Genomic DNA, 17,897 nt, shown 5'->3' on the forward strand with positions numbered 1-17,897 from the left:
CCAACATTTAACCAGAATGTGATATATACGTCATTGGTGGTACCCAAAGTGAGTTTAAGACGAGCTTTTTTAAAGTTTTAATGGACACGTACTTATTTTAACGTAAGTTGTAAACACACACTTAACATAAAACCAGTGATTACAAAGATATTGTTGCTTAAGATGAGGCTAAATTAGTATTTGAGTTTTTTTTAAGTGTTGACTTAAAAATACGAAGTAAATAATAGCGTAAGTGGACATCAAATATGGCTAAGGAGTGTGGGATGATGCAGGTTAGAAGCCATTGGTTTGGACGAGGAGTCAGAAAACTTTTTCTGTAAAATAACTGGGTAGTGAATATTTGAGGCTCTGCTGCAACCTCTCAACCATTTTGGTACAAAAGTCACCATGACAATAGGTAAACAGCTGAGTTCTTTTCCCATCCTGACTTTTCTAAACCCAGTGTCTAAGATGCATCCTTTAAACTCAGTGCCCCAGGTATGGCCTGACTGTGGCAGGAAAGGACACTCTAACTTACCCTGGTTAGTAAGATTTAAAATATTTATAAAGTCATGATACCCGTTTTGTACACATGTTGTGGACAAAGTGTGATGTGTTCCTCACTTTGCATGTGTACAGTTAGTGCGGTTTGTGTTTAACCAAAGTACACAATCTTACAAGTATCACAATTCAGTGTTTGGATACAGCATATTGAAATAGAGTGGGTTCAAATTCCAGCTCCTCCCTTTACTACCTACGCCCTCATGGGCCTATTACCCTCTCACAGCCTCCATTTCCTGCTTAATAAAATGAGGATAGTGACGCCTCTCCTGCAGGGTTGTTATAACAATGTAATGAGATGTGGAAGTCTCCAGAACAGTGGGCAGCACATTCAGTAAATGTTTACTCTTTTCCTTTTCTACCTTAGTTCTTCCACATATTTGATTCTGTTACTAAGCCATTAATAAAAGTGTCAGTCAAGTCAGGGGTACCTATACAATACACTGAATATACACTGAAAATACAATACACTGAAAATACTCCCTGAAAATTAAAGAATGATCTCTGCACTAATACCCTTTGAGTATGACTCGTCAACCACTTAAAAATGCACCTAGATGTCAGTGATTCCAGCCCATCTTTCTTTCAGCAAAAACAATAAACAATAACTGAGTGTCAGCCGTGGTGTCAGGCACCTGCTACAGACATGAAGAAGATATGGTCCCTGCCCCTGGAGGCATCTACTGCTTGGTTGGGGAGAGGAAGCTAGTAAGCAAACGGATGTTCCCAATTTCCACAATTGTGGAATCTCCTGAGAAACTAGGCAAAGTGTTGCCCAAGACAAGTATTGAAAGATAAATAGAAATTAACCAGGTGAAGGTGAGATCCCTTCACATCCCAGGCCAAGAGTGTGCAGTGCATTGTTGCATGTGAACGAAGGGTGAGTTGTATGGGGACAGAGGTGTGGAGGGGTTGCAAGGCTGGGTGAATAATACAGGTCAGATTATGCAAGGCGTTGCATGTCAGGCTGTGTCTGAATTACTGCTTCCAGGCTAACAGTTCTCCCTCTAGCAGTGACACCTTTTATTTAGAGCAGGTCTTCTAAGTGACAACTCCATTCTAGAAAACCAGCGTTACTAAGACTGTTGGACTGGTGTCCCCCTTCCTGCCCATTACCACCAGCGGTGGAGGCCAGATGTAAGACGCGGCTACATTTCAGTTGATTTAGTTCTTTGCTGTGAATAATATAGCTTGTAATGTGGATTTTTTTGAATTTTCCATGTGTGTCACTCTTGAAGCACTGGTTTTGTAGCCGAGGCAGGCATTCAGGGTTCTAACAGGTGAGATGGCTACATCTGAGTTTCCGAAAGTTGCTTTGACGACAGTCTGGAGGACAGACTGAAACGGAGAATGTTTGGAAACCACTTGAAGGGCCCTTTCTATAAATAACAAGTGAGGGGCTCCCTTGAGGCCATGCCAGTGGGACACACGTGCACCAGACCTACTAAAAAGATACCGTTGACCCAATTTCACCCAAGGAAACTGAGGCTCAGAAAAGTTAATAATCTGCCCAGTGTCATGAGAGAGTCAGTGACGGAACTTGAACTTGTGGAGCTGTGTCTTGACTGCTCATACCGAGGCCCCATCAGAACCTTTCCGGCCTCCTTCCCAGCCAACTCTTCTCTCCCCTTGTGTCTTTGCTTGCTACCCTGTGGTCCTCCAGAGCTACCAGATGTGTGGAATCATCTGGTATTTGTCTTCCTCCTTCTCAGCATTCTTCCTAACACAGAGTTGGCGTATATTTATCAATAGAATATTTGTTAAGACCCTTTTGGTGGATTCACCCAGCTTGCTGGAGAACACTTTCTTCGTCCTTATGGAAACTGGACATTCTGTCACATGCTAGACTGGCCGGATCGGCCAGGCAAGGTCTTCAGCTGTTGCTGTGATGCCCCAACCAGGCAGTCGCTGGTCTCTATGACTGGTCCCTATTTTCCAAGGCGGGCAGTCTTATATGCAGGACCTGCCCCAGGGGCTGAGGGATCTGCCTTATAAGCCCCTTCTTCTCAGGGTTTCACACTTCCCGTAGATCATTTTTTCTTTTAATACATTTATTTATTTTTATTTTTTTTATTTTTGGCTGCGTTGGGTCTTCATTGCTGCACGCGGGCTTTCTCTAGTTGTGACGAGCGGGGCTACTCTTCATTGCGGTGCGGTGGCTTCTCGTTGCGGAGCACGGGCTCTAGGCACGCGGGCTTCACTAGTTGTGGCACGTGGGCTTCAGTAGTTGTGGCTCGTGGGCTCTAGAGCACAGGCTCAGTAGTTGTGGTGCATGGGCTTCGTTGCTCTGCGGCATGTGGGATCCTCCCGGACCAGGGCTTGAACCGTGGCTCCTGCATTGGCAGGCAGATTCTTAACCACTGTGCCACCAGGGAAGCCCCTCCCGGTAGATCTTTGAGAGAGGAGAAATCACAGTCTCCTCTTTATCATAGACTACTTGGGAAGCTGAGTTTCTTATCTTTCTTTGCATAGTATTTCTCCTTTCTCTGTCCTCTCGGGCAGGTTGGAGCTGTCCACCTTAAGGAATTCTTGTGCTTTCTAGTTTCCAACTTTTATTTCCTCAAAAGACTTTTCCCACCAGACATGAATAGCTATTGGCTTCTTTTCATTCTTGCTCTTGTCATATCCCCAGCGCCCTGCCTTCACTGGAGCCAATAATTAAACTAGAAATGGCGGGGAGGGGAGGGAGCAGGGGTGGGGCAAAACAGGGGCCATGGAGTTACAGTTTTGCTTCTTCCACACCAACTTCCCTTAATACCCAGTGTAGAAACCCAAGCGCGGTTGGAGCCCGGTGTCGTTGTCTGATGGAAGGGCCGCCTCGGGAGGTGGTGTAGTCTGTCACCTTTCAGCCAGCTCTTGGATTTGTCATGCGAGACCATCCATTCTGTACTCCACCTTCTTGTTCTCACTGCCATTCCTATTAAACTAGGTGGGAAATGAGCCCCCTAACCTGCTAATGTCTAATTAAGATGCTGCATTTTTATAAACATGTGATTGATTTAATCTTATTCAGTGGTTGAAGTTTTTTTTTTTAAGTTGATTTAGTTCATTTCCTTGAACACCATAGCTCATGATGTGTCAACTAGATTTGCCATTTGTGTCACTAAAGACTTATGAGAAATATACAAAGAGAAAAACAGCCCTTTGGAAACAATGGAAGGAAGAAAGTGAATTGAATTTAAATAAGACATAGCAATCAAGTATAATGAGGGACTTACCTGGTGGCGCAGGGGTTAAGCATCTGCCTGCCAGTGCTGGGGACTCGGGTTTGAGCCCTCATCTGGGAAGATCCTACATGCCACGGAGCAACTAAGCCCGTGCGCCACAACTACTGAGCCTGCACTCTAGAGCCCATGCACCACAACTACTGAGCCCGTGTGCCACAACTACTGAGCCCACGCGCCTAGAGCCCATGCTCCGCAACAAGAGAAGCCACTGCAGTGAGAAGCCCGTGCACTGCAACGAAGAGTAGCCCCCGCTCACCGCCACTAGAGAAAGCCCGCACACAGGAACAAAGCCCCAAACACAGCCAAAAATAAATAAATAATTTTAAGAAAAGAAATAAAAAGCTGAGATTTAGAAATTAGACACATTTAAAAAAAATAAAATGTAAGGAAAGTTTTAAAGGAGACCTAGCATGCATGCATATGTCCTTAAGAGTTTTCTTTTGGATAAGATGTTCTAACGTAAAATGATTGCTAGACAGCATAGCCTCACACTCCGTTTCTTAACACGTCAAACACTGTTGGATGGTAAAATGCATTCAGTTTCCTATGTTTAGAAATTCCTTAAATGAAAGACATAAATTCCACTTGAAGTTCATCTGGAAAAAAGTTATAAAATTTAACTGTGTGTTTCAGGCTCCATTATTCTTGCTGGACTTCATTCAGAGCCGGTCATAAAAAGGATTCTAACTTGCTGTAGGAACCTTGGATAGACACTAATAAGAAAATAACTAATTTTCTTTATTTTTGATAATACACATTTCCTGATTTTCTTACAGTGAAACTCACGTGGCTTTTATTAAGAAGCAAATCTTTTTTTTTTTTTTTTTTTTTTTTTTTTGCTGTACGCGGGCCTCTCACTGTTGTGGCCTCTCCCGTTGCGGACGCGCAGGCTCAGCGGCCATGGCTCATGGGCCCAGCCACTCTGTGGCATGTGGGATCTTCCCAGACTCTTCCCGGACTGGGGCACGAACCCGCGTCCCCTGCATCGGCAGGCGGACTCTCAACCACTGCGCCACCAGGGAAGTCCCCAAATCATTTTTAATTAAAAAATATTTTTTATCTGAGTTGGCTCAACTAAAGAGGTAAAACCAAAAATATGATCATCATTGCTGCTGGGAACACTGAGCTGCTGAAAAACCAGACTGGCGTTGCCTGTGTCTGCTGAGGGTCTGACATGGTCCTTGGGAGAGAACTTGGTCTGAGTCGTCCTTGCCCATGTCCACCCCGATGTCATGCGTGGGTCTCCAGCCTGATGGTCCCACCTCTTCTGTTTCTCTGCATCTCCATCCGTGACATTTCAGTCAGCCCCTGCCAGTCATGCTGTATAGCTTTGAAAGCTGGAGCTTCATGTATTGTCTCTTTCTTTCCTGGGTCTCTCACTTCTCCATCAAATTAACCCTTTTACTCCTTTAAGACATGTGGGTTGCAAATGAACCTTCCTTTGACCATTGGGGTTGTTGCTCTTAACCAGAAATAAAAAGAGTCAAATTTATTTTTAAAACTTTTTATTTTTTAAATTGCGGTAAATACACAGGACATGAAATTCACCATCTTCCCCACTCTAAAGTATAGAGTTCAGTGGCATTCTCGTACATTCGCATTACTGCGCTACCGTCACCACTGTCCATCCGCAGGGCAGTAGAATTCTCATTTCCTATTCTGTGCTGCTACCACCATCCAGTAACTCAGCTGCCCCTAAACAGTTAGCTGTTAGGTGAGAAATGAGACTTGAATTGCCCAGTAGACCTTTTGTCTCTTAGGACATAATGGCTAAGTTTTTAAAAGGTTCTGATGCATTTAATATGACACGTTAGCCAGAATAAATGTGCTCTTTTCTCTTTAAACAGCTCTGAGCAGCGGGTACCCTGTTCTACTTCTTACCACAGCTCTGGTTTGCACTCGGGTGACAGTGTCACAAAAGCAGGACCTCTGGGCCTTCCGGAAATAAGACAAGTGCCAACTGTTGTGATTGAATGTGATGACAATAAAGAAAATGTGCCTCATGAATCAGACTACGAAGACTCTTCTTGCCTGTACACAAGAGAAGGGGAAGAGGACGAGGACGACGACAGCTCGCTGTATACCAGTGGGTGCATCTAAACTCTTCGCTGAGGGTGGGGGGGCGTGGCTGGCGGGAAGAGCTGCCCACCTCTGTGGGTTCTAATCTGAGGTCCGAGGTTACTGTTTCTTCATTAGTAAGACGAAAGGGTAACTGTCCTCTGAACAGCCTCAGAGCTCTAAAAATTACAACATCGTGCTACCATCTCTTGCCTCTTTTCGATGTCTCTTTTTTTCTTTGATGGCTTCCCTTGGGCTGCAACACCCCATCAATTAAAAAAAAAAAAAAGCAAGGAGGGGAGGCACCTTAAAATTCAATTCCAGTCTACAAAATACATAAAAATACTAACCATTGTATATGGAACCAATTCATTTTTAAGCATACCTCAACCACTGAACTTAAATTTCAGTGATCAACTTTTTAATGCGTGAACTTATATGATAGCAACCTTTTACCGACCGTGTGCCTGACGATATGCTAAGGTTTTATTCTCATCTACATCTTACAACACTCAGGGGCATAAACTACTGCCCCATTATACAGGTGAGGGGAGAAAATGGAGAGGTAAGGGACTTGCCCAGAGACTCACGTCTACTAAGTGGCAGTGCTGAGAGTGGAAGCTGCCTGTGTCTCATTCCAAAACCCACATTCTAAAAGCAGTGGCAAAAGAAGGAAGATAAGTACTTACTATATAAGGTCCAAAGGAGCCCCCCAGACTTGCTGCTTCCCGGTCTCTTCCTCTTGCCTCACAACTCACCAGGCCTCAGACAGCTCGCTAAACCTGAGTGATGGAAATAGTCCTGGTGTTGAGGAGAGAACCCTGGAGGGGCAGCCGAAGGCCCACATGGGCCGTGAGGGAAGGAGCTGTTGCCCAGCCTCTGCTCACTGTTTCCTGCCCGGAGAATGGAACGCTTTATACCAGGGTTTCTCAACCTTGGCACAAGTGACATCTTGGGCCAGATAATTCTTTGTCATGGCGGCTGCCCTGTGCACTGTAGGATGTTTGGTAGCATCCCTGGCCTCTACCCACTGGGTGCCGGTAGCACCCTCCCCAGCAAACTCGAGTTTGACAACCAAAAATGTCTCTAGACTTTGCCAAATGTCCCTGGTGGGGGCAGAAATCACTCCTGATTGAGAATCATGGATTTATTCCAGATGTGAGGAAATAAAAGGAAAAGCAGACCCAGAATATTGCCTGTTTCCATGAGCTTGCCCCCTCTCCCACCCCACACGGACCCCACTTTGCCCAACTTTACTTGCCTGTACCCTCCAGCCCCACTGTAGCTGATCTCTTTTGTTTCCTGTGATTCCCCCGCCTATCCTTCACCTCTGAGCGTCCACACACGCAGATGCCCACCGGCCTGCTGCCTGTTGGCCTCACTTATCCTGCACGTGGCGGCCGCGCCTCCTCCGCCCTTTGCATTCTGTTTTGCACTCCGCAGTCTGTCCTCCCCTCCTTTGTGATGTTGCCCACATTGGGGGGGGGGGAGTTCCTGGGGAGCAGAGATCCAATCACAGGCTCTCCATGTGCCCCGCACATGCCCAGCATACCGCGAGGTAGAAAGGACATGCTGATTGCAGGAACTGTATGAAAGTCACATACTGTAGCTTTCCTCCTTTGACCGAAGTCTTGACCGCGCTCAGGTGTTGGGCTCTTATATCTGTCTCCCCGCCTCTCACCTTGTGGTCCACGGCTGTCCCTGGGGGGAGCCCAAGCAGGTTGGTGACAGCCTTATTACCTCATGTCTCCCTTCCTGCAGGCTCCCTGGCCATGAAGGTGTGCAGGAAGGACTCCTTAGCCATCAAACTCAGCAACAGGCCCTCCAAGCGAGAGCTGGAAGAAAAGAACATCCTTCCGAGGCAGACGGACGAGGAACGGCTGGAGCTGAGGCAGCAGATCGGCACCAAGCTCACCAGGTAGGACAGCGCAGCCCCCGGCTGCACGGATTTCCGAGCAAGAATTCAGTCTCCATCCTCAGATCTGTTTTGAGTGTCTCTGAAGAGCTCCCTGTAGAAAAAGTCCGTGGAAAATATTCCATTTCTTCTGCAGGATTGCTTTTATGGTCCCCTCTTTTTCACTCATCAAAGTCTTAGAAATTTCACTCGACTAAAGGTTCAAGCTGAGAGGAAGATTTCCAGGGAGAATAAGCACCTGTAGAACAATTCCCATCATCCAGTAGAATTGAGGACCTATATACCTAGGCACTGTGGTTTGCTTAAGCACAAAGCAATCGAATAAGTGGACTTTTCTACTAGACTGTGCAACTAGAAGACATCAGTGGTGGGTAAAGTTGCCTCATTACTGAGCTGGGACTCTTCTTGAGTGATTGCCCCTATGAGTGGGTATTACAGACACAGGCAAAGCAGTATGTCATATTAATACGTTAAACACTTACGTGTGTATTCATAACCTAGTGCATCTTTATATGGTGTTAGCTAACATCTGTGACACACTTATTAGCCAGGCATTCTTCTAAACATTTTATGTGTGTTCGTTCATTTAATCTTTGAGCTTTTCCCTATGAAATGGACATTTCTATGCCCATTTCACAGATGAGGACACGAGAGAGAACTTGAGTTACCTGCGTAACGTCAGACAGAATGGCTGTGGAGAGCTCCCTCTTGGCCATATATGATGCTGCCTCTGTAATAATAGTCACCAGGTGAACCTTCACTTTGGCCCAGACACCATGCTCGCTGTTTGGATGCAGTGTGTAGAGGTCTCCCAGGGTTTCCTCCTGACTTTCCCACTTACTACCCCATAGCCTCGTGTAAGTCACTTATTCTCTTCCCCTGTGTTTTCTGCCTTTATAAGATGGGGAGTTGTAAGAATTAAACAATATAAGTAAAGCACTTACTTACAAAAACAGTCTCTCTAACTTCCTCTAGGGAGCCTGTCCCATGGTGGAAGAGCCTGACTGTTAAACGCTCTTCCTTCTGTTGAAGTGAAATCTCTGTCCATGCATTTCCCACCCATTGGTCATATTCTTTTCTTTCTGCAGCTACCTCACTCCTCTTAACACACATGCTTTCGGGTACTTGGAGGCAATGGTACTGGCTCCCCAAGTCTCCTTTCTTACACTGCATATAGCCGCATTCTCTCTCTGGGGTTCAGTGGGTTGGGTGGATATAGTTCTAGGCTGCTTCCTGAACCAGCTTGTTCAGTTTTACACCTGATACAAATAGGGCTCTCCATTGGGGGACTAGAAATAAGAGAAGAAGCAGATCCTTGACCCCAGCCCCTCTTCCCAAAAGTTCATTTCCATTATCCTTTGACTAGGACAAAGGAGCATGGGTATCCTTTATTCTAGTTCTTTCCCTCACTTCCATTTTCCCAGCTTTGTGACAGTATAGGCAGAGCCCCAGGATTGTGGGGAAAATTGAAAACTCCTCTGCAGATGTATGTGAGATGCCAACACATCTCGCTGCCCAAGGTGGCATCTTCTGTGGAGAGAGAGACAAAGGTGGGAGATATGGAAAGCAGATGTGTGCAGCCGGCCACTCTGCTTGTCCACCACAGAGCACCATCCACCTGGAGGAAACTGACAAAGCGAAAAAGGCCATTGTCCCAGAACACGCTCCTAAAAAGACACAGCCCAGCTTCTCATGCCTGAATCCGCACCAGCATCCCACCACGATTAGCACGCGGCTGTGGCAGCAACACAGCCAGAGGTGGGAAGAGACACAGGCCACCAGGCACTGCAGGAAGGTCTCTGCATTTGAGGATTTATCCTTGGAAATCATCCCTTTCCCAACCTTTCCTCTTCTGGATTCATAAAACCCACTGAGCGTTCACCATAGTGATGTCTATTCCCAACCCTCGTTCACCCTGGTCAGTAGAAGAAGACACACTGACCAGGGAGAGAACGCTGGAGGTAGAGAGGACAGCATTGGGCATATTCCAAGTGTTGAGCTCTGACTCCATTTCTTCTTTGTTCACTCTTTCAACTAGGGAGTTTATTTCCTTCTGGTCTAACCCTTGGTATCTCAGCCAGATTACAGGAACTGGGCATCAGGAAAGGACATCAGGAGTGTTGAGCAAGTCAACAAAGTTGTACAGAGTTCAGCAAATCTGGTGGGGAGGCCTAATCCACGTCTCAAGGTCTTCTTTAGAAAGGAATTTTAAGGACGATTCTCTTTTGAATGAGAACCCAGCTTGGTGCTTCCAGCCACTCATTTATCCTGAAGCCAGGGGAGAATGAAGGAGAAATCTGAGAACCGGAAGGTGACCATGGTAGAGAGAGAACTAATCTGAGGCCCAGAGCCTTGGCTTCTAGCTCTGGTTCTGAGGGTTTCCTAAGCAGATGTTTGCTCACTCTGGGTCTGCATTTCCTAATCTGAGGGCATTAGATCATCTGATCACTTTGTGCAAACTGTGAACTTCATTATCATCAAAAGTAACTAAAAGTATGTAGGAATCTGTTGTAGAGTTTGCATTTCCGAAGTTACAAGGCTGCGGCTTTCTTTGGCTATTATTTGAGGTAGTAAGATGTACTGGAAATCTCAAGCTCTTTGAAAAGCCTACGGCCAAGTCTGCGGTCCTCGTGGAATGAGCAAGATAGAAAACATAATTTTAGTCTGACAGTTTTAATAGCATAAAAGAATAATGTAGCACTCCAAGGATAATCCCAAATTGGGGGAAGGGAGCAGAAACATCAAGTAAAATGATGTCAAGTATTAAGGGAGAGTTTCTACCTAAGAATGCAAAAATACTGTTCTTCCAAAAACGTTTTCTCATTGATGCTATTGGGCAGACTCTCCTAAACCTTGGTCGTCAAGTCATCTGGGTGCTTTGATAGTAAATAACTGTTTCAACCAACCGCCATTTGAGAAGTGAGGGCTGCCCTTGAGACATGAACGTTGTCAGCTGGGTGTGCGTTTCTCTGCTCCTTGTGTATTACAGACTCAGGCCGGTTGCAGAGAACCAAGGGGTCAACACGTCCGTCCGCTGGGGTGTCCGAGGGATGAAATAGTAGAACTTCGACTTAAATTTATTTTATGTCATTCTTTTTAAGTCGATTGTGTCTGTGTTATAACGCACATATATATCAATGCAGTAGTATCAGTACTTGTATATAACTTATAAATAAAGAAATGGCATGTGTGGGGATACGTGCTTAAAAAATTAAATTGATGGAGTTCTCAAGAAGCTTCGAGCCCACAGGTCTGAGGGTCCCTTCTTAGGGCTGCGTGAGCAGGTCCTTTCCTCTCCAAGGACCTCTCTAGTCAGTGGAAAGGTAGAGACCTCAGGGCCATCCCTCACCCCTGCAAAGCCCCCAAATTCAGGATGCTGCTGCTTTCTCTCTGAGTCTCTTCTCTGGGCCCTTCAACCTGAACCCTAGGAGGTGGTCAGCCTGTGTGATCTTAGCTCTCCAGTCCACTTTCAGCTCCCTTCATTTACCAAGCTTTTTACTCCCCTAAGATTAATATTCATCCCACATGACTCCATGTTATTTATTTGAAATACATCTTACTACCCCCTCCTCCCCCCCCAAAAAAAATCATTATTTAAAAAATTAGACATGGAGACATACTTCTCAGTGTTCATAGTGAGGATGACCTCTTTCTTGATCAGTCAGGGGACAGCTGATATGGCCTAAGCCACTTACTTTCCAGCTTGGGGCATTGATTGAAGAAATGACCCCCCACACACAACTAAAGGATGGCGCTCAAGACCATTGGGAATGGAGTTTTGAGGGACTAAATAGAAGTCTGATGCCTAAAGGAGTTGTCCTTTTGCTTCTGAAACATCCTTTAGAAAGTGAATCATCCTGTAAGTCACTAAGACTACTTATTTTTTTAAAAAGGAGCTAAGACCCTGAAACGTGATCTGTTCTTGGTTACTCAACAGCCAGTGCGCCTAAGCCTTCTCTTGGGAACAGCCAGCCTTTCAGACCCAGCTGTCCAGTCCTCTCCAACTGAGGCCCCTCCCTCAGTCCCCTCCAATACCTTCTGTAAGGTTTGGATCAGACAGGGGGAGAGAAAGCCTGGGAAGGACAATAGAATGGGAGGTGCCTTGCAGTATACGTAAGAGTATATTAATCTAAATTAAGCTCAGGAATAAATAAGGATTCGGGCAATTTGCCTCCGTGACATACTTGTTCCCCTAAAATATCTCTTCACCCTTAAGATATCCATGTCCCACTCGGGTGAACTGTCATCATCTTTTTTTTTCCTTTTTTTAAACTTTATTTCTATTATTTTATTTTTTATACAGCAGGTTGTCATCATCTTTTTTGCAGTCATGGTTGACCACGATGTTTTCAGCCTCCCTCTGAGCTGGAGCAGGCATAGCCCTGCCTTAAAATGGGAAGCATCCCTACGGGGAAACTCTTTGGAAACCGTGCTGGGTTTTGGAAAGGATGTTTCTCCTGTGATGTCCTTTTCCTAGGCCAGACATAGCTGGTGGTTCAGGCCACTCACCTATGATTCTTGCCAACGATCAAAGGAGATGCTGACTTAATTTCAGCTGCTGGGAGTATTCATTTTCTAGGGCTACCGTAACAAAGTACCACAAACTGAGTGGCTTCCACAACAAAACTGTATGGTCTCACAGTTCTGGAGCCTGGAAGTCTGAAATCAAGGTGTCGGCAGGGTTGGTTCCTTCTAAGGGCAGTGAGGGAGAATCTGTTCCAGGCCCCTCCCCTGGCTTCTGGTGGTTCACTGACAGTCTTTGGCCTTCCTGGTCTCTGCTTTCATCTTCTCCCAGCGTGTGTATCTCTGTGTCCAAATTTCCCCTTTTTATAAGGAAAGCAGTCATCTTAGATTAAGGTCCAACCCTCATCCTCTTGTTTTAACTTGATGACCTCTGTAAAGACCCTATCTCCAAATAAGGTCACACTCTGAGATGCTGGGGGTTAGGACTTCGACATTTGTATTTTGGAGGGATACAATTCAGCCCATACCATTTGGGGAAGCATAAAGTGGGTCTACCTAGAAAAGGAGCCACAAACTCAAATGCACACCTGGGGCCAGGCAGGTATTGAACATAAGGGAAGCAGGCAGTTCTAAGATTGTTAACAGGGAGTGCTGGGAACTGGGGTGAGATGGAAAGTCCATCCTTTATCAAAAGGGGTCACCACTCTTCAGCTTCAGTCCCCTGTTGTTTTGGAGAAATGAAAGACCAGTTTGTCAGATCTTATTTTTTTAAAAATTTGGATTTTTTTAAAATGAAAATTCCGAATTTTTTAAACATTGGACAGACCAAGCAGAATATAGTTATGGGTTACGTTTAGCCCCGGGATCATGTCTCAGCCTGTGCCCCCTGGATATAATCTCTGACCTGGAAACCATAGGTTTCCTATATCTACCGTATAGTCCTAACTTCTATGGGCGTGCACTGTGCACTTTGATGACATGAGATAGAACTCTTCCGTGTGTGATAAATGTCAATGTGAGCATGTGCATGTGTCTCTCTGTAGCAGTTGGGAATTCACACCTTCTAGGGTCCAGGTTAATTTGAATGTGGTTATGTGGGTTAATCACTGAAGCCATATACTCTATTCCTAGAAAGAACTTTGACCCAGCTTTCAGGAGTTTAGTCAGTTGGTTTTCAGAGTGTTTGTGACTATGGAAAAACACATTAAGTTGAATGAAGAAGTTGGTTGAAATAGCTGTCACTGCTTTCTTTTCCTTCATGCGTGTTGAGTCTGGGAATCAGAAGGGTTTAAGGTTAAAGCACTGGTAATTGTTGATAGTTGGAATCTATACATACAGCATGAGATCCACACCAAGCATCATAGGGCAGATGAGATGTAGGACCCGCCTTTGAAAATTACCAATATTCTCCCTCTTCTTTCCTCCTTGGTGTTTATGATGGCCGCCTCTTAAATAGCTGTTGTCTTTGCGGTGGCAGGGGGGTGGGGAATGAGATAGGGGAGGTGGAAAAGTGATGACCTGATCATCCCCATGAAACCTAATGTGTTATTCTCTCTTATTCAGAATTTAATATGCTAGAAAGAAAGAGTATTCTAAACCTGTATTTTATGCTCCTAAGTAGTTCACACTGTAGGCAGAATATAAAATAATATGGGGCTTCCCTGGTGGCGCAGTGGTTGAGAGTCCGCCTGCCGATGCAGGGGACACGGGTTCGTGCCCCGGTCTGGGAAGATCCCACATGCCGCAGAGCGGCTGGGCCCGTGAGCCATGGCCGCTGAGCCTGCGCGTCCGGAGCCTGTGCTCCGCAACGGGAGAGACTACAACAGTGAGAGGCCCGCGTACTGCAAAAATAAAAATAAAAAAAATAATAATATGTACAGAGGATTATGTGCTGCTTTAAATCATAATACAGTGTTCAAGGGAGAAACTTGAAATCCATTTTTCATGCTTATAGCACAGGCAATAAAATGCAGTAGTCCTGACTTCTGACTGTAGCTTGCATACTGTCGGTGGTTTGGGAAAATCAGTGTTATGAGTCTCGATACACCGAAGCCTAGTTCCAAGGTGGCAAATGGTATCTCCCCCCAAACCTAAGGGCTGATGGCTAAGTGTGAGCTGGTACCTTCCCAGGCTAGGTAATTTCTTCTGCTGCAAAAGCACTTTCTAAAAAACGGAATAACAATCAAAGGCTCTATGAATTCAGTTCAACTTTGGCTGACTGAGGGTGCCCTGGATGTGTGTCCCTGTGAATCACTTGAGAGAAAGAAGGGAGGAAAATAGACCCGAGTGACGTTTAGGAGGAGCTTCCTTGTCTGCCTGGCTTTTGCAGCCTTGCAGCAGCATCTGCACCCTCCTCACCTTTGACTGTGATGAAGGATGGAGTGGAGAGGGGACCAGAGAGGAGAGCGGAGCGGGAAGAGGGCACTTGCGGGCTTCCCTGGTGGCGCAGTGGTTGAGAGTCCGCCTGCCGATGCAGGGTACACGGGTTCGTGCCCCGGTCCGGGAAGATCCCACATGTCGCGGAGCGGCTGGGCCCGTGAGCCATGGCCGCTGAGCCTGTGCGTCCGGAGCCTGTGCTCCACAACAGGAGAGGCCACAACAGTGAGAGGCCCGCGTACCGCAAAAAAAAAAGAGGGCTCTTGTGTCCGCTCATCTTCACATCCGCAAAGCCTGGGAGGGAATGGCTCAGGTCAGTGGGCTTTTTCTGTGGATTCTGAACCCTCCCATAAAGAAAACTGAAATTAAGTACCAGTCACCAAGCTGAACTGAGTGATCAGAACAAGCTAAATCGGGTGAAATAGGACGAGAATGGAGTTATTGAATCCTGCAGCATTTGCATAACAGACATGTGGAATCTTCGAGCAGCTCAGTGGCTTTCAGATCGTTTGACATCTCCCATTAACTCACTGGGCAAAATAGAAAATCCTCTCTTAAAAGCCCTCCAGAAAGGCTGACATCTTCTAAAAGGTGCTGAGTTGAGTCGAGGCTACAGCGTGACCTGACTGATAGAAAGTTAAGGGCAGCTACACATCTGTTTCTGTTTGTTTGTCTGTTATTACTGATTGCCATTCTTTTTTTTTTTTTTGAATTTTATTTATTTATTTTTTATACAGCAGGTTCTTATTAGTTATCTGTTTTCTACATATTAGTGTATACATGTCAATCCCAGTCTCTCAATTCATCCCACCACCACCCACCCACCCCCTCACCCCCCGCTTTCCCTCCTTGGTGTCCATACGTTTGTTCTCTACATCTGTGTCTCTATTTCTGCCCTGCAAACCGGTTCATCTGTACCATTTTTCTAGGTTCCACATATATGCATTAATATACGATATTTGTTTTTCTCTTTCTGACTTACTTCACTCTGTATGACAGTCTCTAGGTTCATCCACGTCTCTACAAATGACCCAATTTCATTCCTTTTTATGGCTGAGTAATATTCCATTGTATATAGGTACCACATCTTCTTTATCCATTCATCTGTCGATGGGCATTTAGCTTGCTTCCATGACCTGGCTATTGTAAATAGTGCTGCAGTGAACTCTGGGGTGCATGTGTCTTTTTGAATTATGGTTTTCTCTGGGTATATGCCCAGTAATGGGATTGCTGGGTCATATGGTAGTTCTGTTTTTAGTTTTTTAAGGAACCTCCATACTGTTCTCCATAGTGACTGTATCAATTTGCATTCCCACCAACAGTGCAAGAGGGTCCCCTTTTCTCCACACCCTCTCCAGCATTTGTTGTTTGTAGATTTTCTGATGATGCCCATTCTAACTGGTGTGAGGTGATACCTCATTGTAGTTTTGATTTGCATTTCTCTAATAATTAGTGATCCTTTCATGTGTTTGTTGGCCATCTGTATGTCTTCTTTGGAGAAATGTCTATTTAGGTCTTCTGCCCATTTTTGGATTGGGTTGTTTGTTGTTTTAATGTTGAGCTGCATGAGCTGTTTATATATTTTGGAGGTTAATCCTTTGTCCATTGATTCGTTTGCAAAGACTTTCTCCCGTTCGGAGGTAGAATGAGATGCTAATTAATTTGTTTGTGGTCATCATTTCACAATATAGACATTTATGAAAACACCACATCGTACACCTTAAATATATACAATTTTCATTTGGCAAAAACAACAATAAATAAAAGGCTTTTCACGTTGGCTGAAGGAAGAAGGTAGCCAGTTGGCGGTTGCTGTGCAGAGTCATGGTTCATCTGAAGGGAGCAGATCATGTGGAAAGTTTGTGAGGGCCTGTGCTGGGGCCGACATCACTACATGCCCATGAGCTGTGTCAGTGAGTGGACTGCTCCTGAGGGCCAGGAGATCAAAATAATCTCCATTAGAGAAAAATGAGGCCCAGAATAAACATTGCTCCTGTTTAAAGAAAAAACCAGCTTAAGTACAACTGGGAGATCTCAGAAAGGAACAGTGCACCTTGAGCTGAATAAGTTTGTTTTCTGTGGGTTTAAGGTTAACTTTTCAGGGAAACAAGTTACTAAGGGAGACCATGGAACCTCGACAAATTGATTCTGTTGGAATTCTTTTAGAATTGATGGTGCACAACACTGTATGAGGTATCATTTAAAAGGTAGCTGGAGGGAGCTCCCTGGCGGCCCAGTGGTTAGGGCTCAGTGCTTCCATTGCAGGGGACATGGGTTCGATCCCTGGTTGGGGAACTCAGATCCCACAAGCCCTGCAATGTGACCAGGAAAAAAAAAAAAAAGGTAGCTGGATAATCCTCCTTCAAAGAGATTAGTCAAGGTTACCCATCGTTCTCTGTTTTAGCCTGGGAAAGAGATACTGATGGCAGGTTCTGTGGGGAAAGTGGGGGTCCTTCTGGGCCACATCCTTTTATTGGTGGGAATGTATTTTAGACTATTTCTCTTTCCATTTTTTTTCCTTTCAATGTTCCTGGGAGAATGCGGATGGGACAGGGCTCTGGATAACTTAATCACTGAATAATCTAAACATTTATGTGTTAATAGGAACAACTTCAACTTGAGTTGTCAGACCATTTTTCTTGTAACATATTTTTTTTCTTTCCTACAATCTTTTGATCCCTCTGTAAACTAAAACAGTCATAAGGATGTGTCATTGCTATCAAACTTTTATTCATGAAAGGAGCTCTCAAAGCCATTTGTGAATCTGCTGGGAGGCAATGAATAAACAGTGAGTTAAATCATCTTACGAAGCACCAGACTTTGGTTGAAAGATGCTTCTGTCACCTGGAATAGTACTTCAGAATCTGGTCTAGTGCTTTCAGATTAGCTTATTTGGAGGTTTTTTTTTCCACAGTGAGCTTTGTACCTATACCACAAGGAGTCTATTTGTGAGTTTCTTTACCTCCTTCACAATTGCATCTCCTGAATGACTGCCTCTAGCACCCTTAATTTTACAGTTAAAGAAACTGAGGCCAAAAGAAATTAAGCTGCTAGCCAAGTTCATACAGTTATCTGGCTACACTGGGATCTGAAACCAAGACCTCTGACCCCAGCCAGTGCTAAAAATTAATATCCCCCAGAAAGGGGAGAGATGTATTCCCTTCTCACTGGAAGAAACAGGCCAGTTATTTGTTAGAAAGTATGACAAGTCATAGATCTCAGTTGATTTTCTCAATTCATGTCTGAAAGAGAGAGAAATGACTCAAAGGTTTTGAATTAAATCTTTAAGAAACATTTTCAGAAGTTAAAAAGCCCAT

The 17,897-nt window shown here is 45.0% G+C and overlaps 1 protein-coding gene across 8 annotated transcripts in view; it reads left to right on the forward strand.

Moving 5' to 3' along the window:
* Window positions 1–17,897, forward strand: part of LOC101331229 (phosphatase and actin regulator 1) — a 303,689-nt gene that overhangs the window by 255,361 nt on the left and 30,431 nt on the right. For all 8 annotated transcript variants that reach the window (XM_073810338.1, XM_073810336.1, XM_073810339.1 and 5 more), the window contains 2 exons: window positions 5,615–5,853; window positions 7,587–7,743. In XM_073810338.1, the coding sequence (XP_073666439.1) occupies window positions 5,615–5,853; window positions 7,587–7,743 (396 nt within the window). The remainder of the gene's footprint in view (window positions 1–5,614; window positions 5,854–7,586; window positions 7,744–17,897) is intronic.

This window comes from Tursiops truncatus, chromosome 10, assembly GCF_011762595.2.
Source record: "Tursiops truncatus isolate mTurTru1 chromosome 10, mTurTru1.mat.Y, whole genome shotgun sequence".
Classification (NCBI taxonomy): domain Eukaryota; kingdom Metazoa; phylum Chordata; class Mammalia; order Artiodactyla; family Delphinidae; genus Tursiops; species Tursiops truncatus.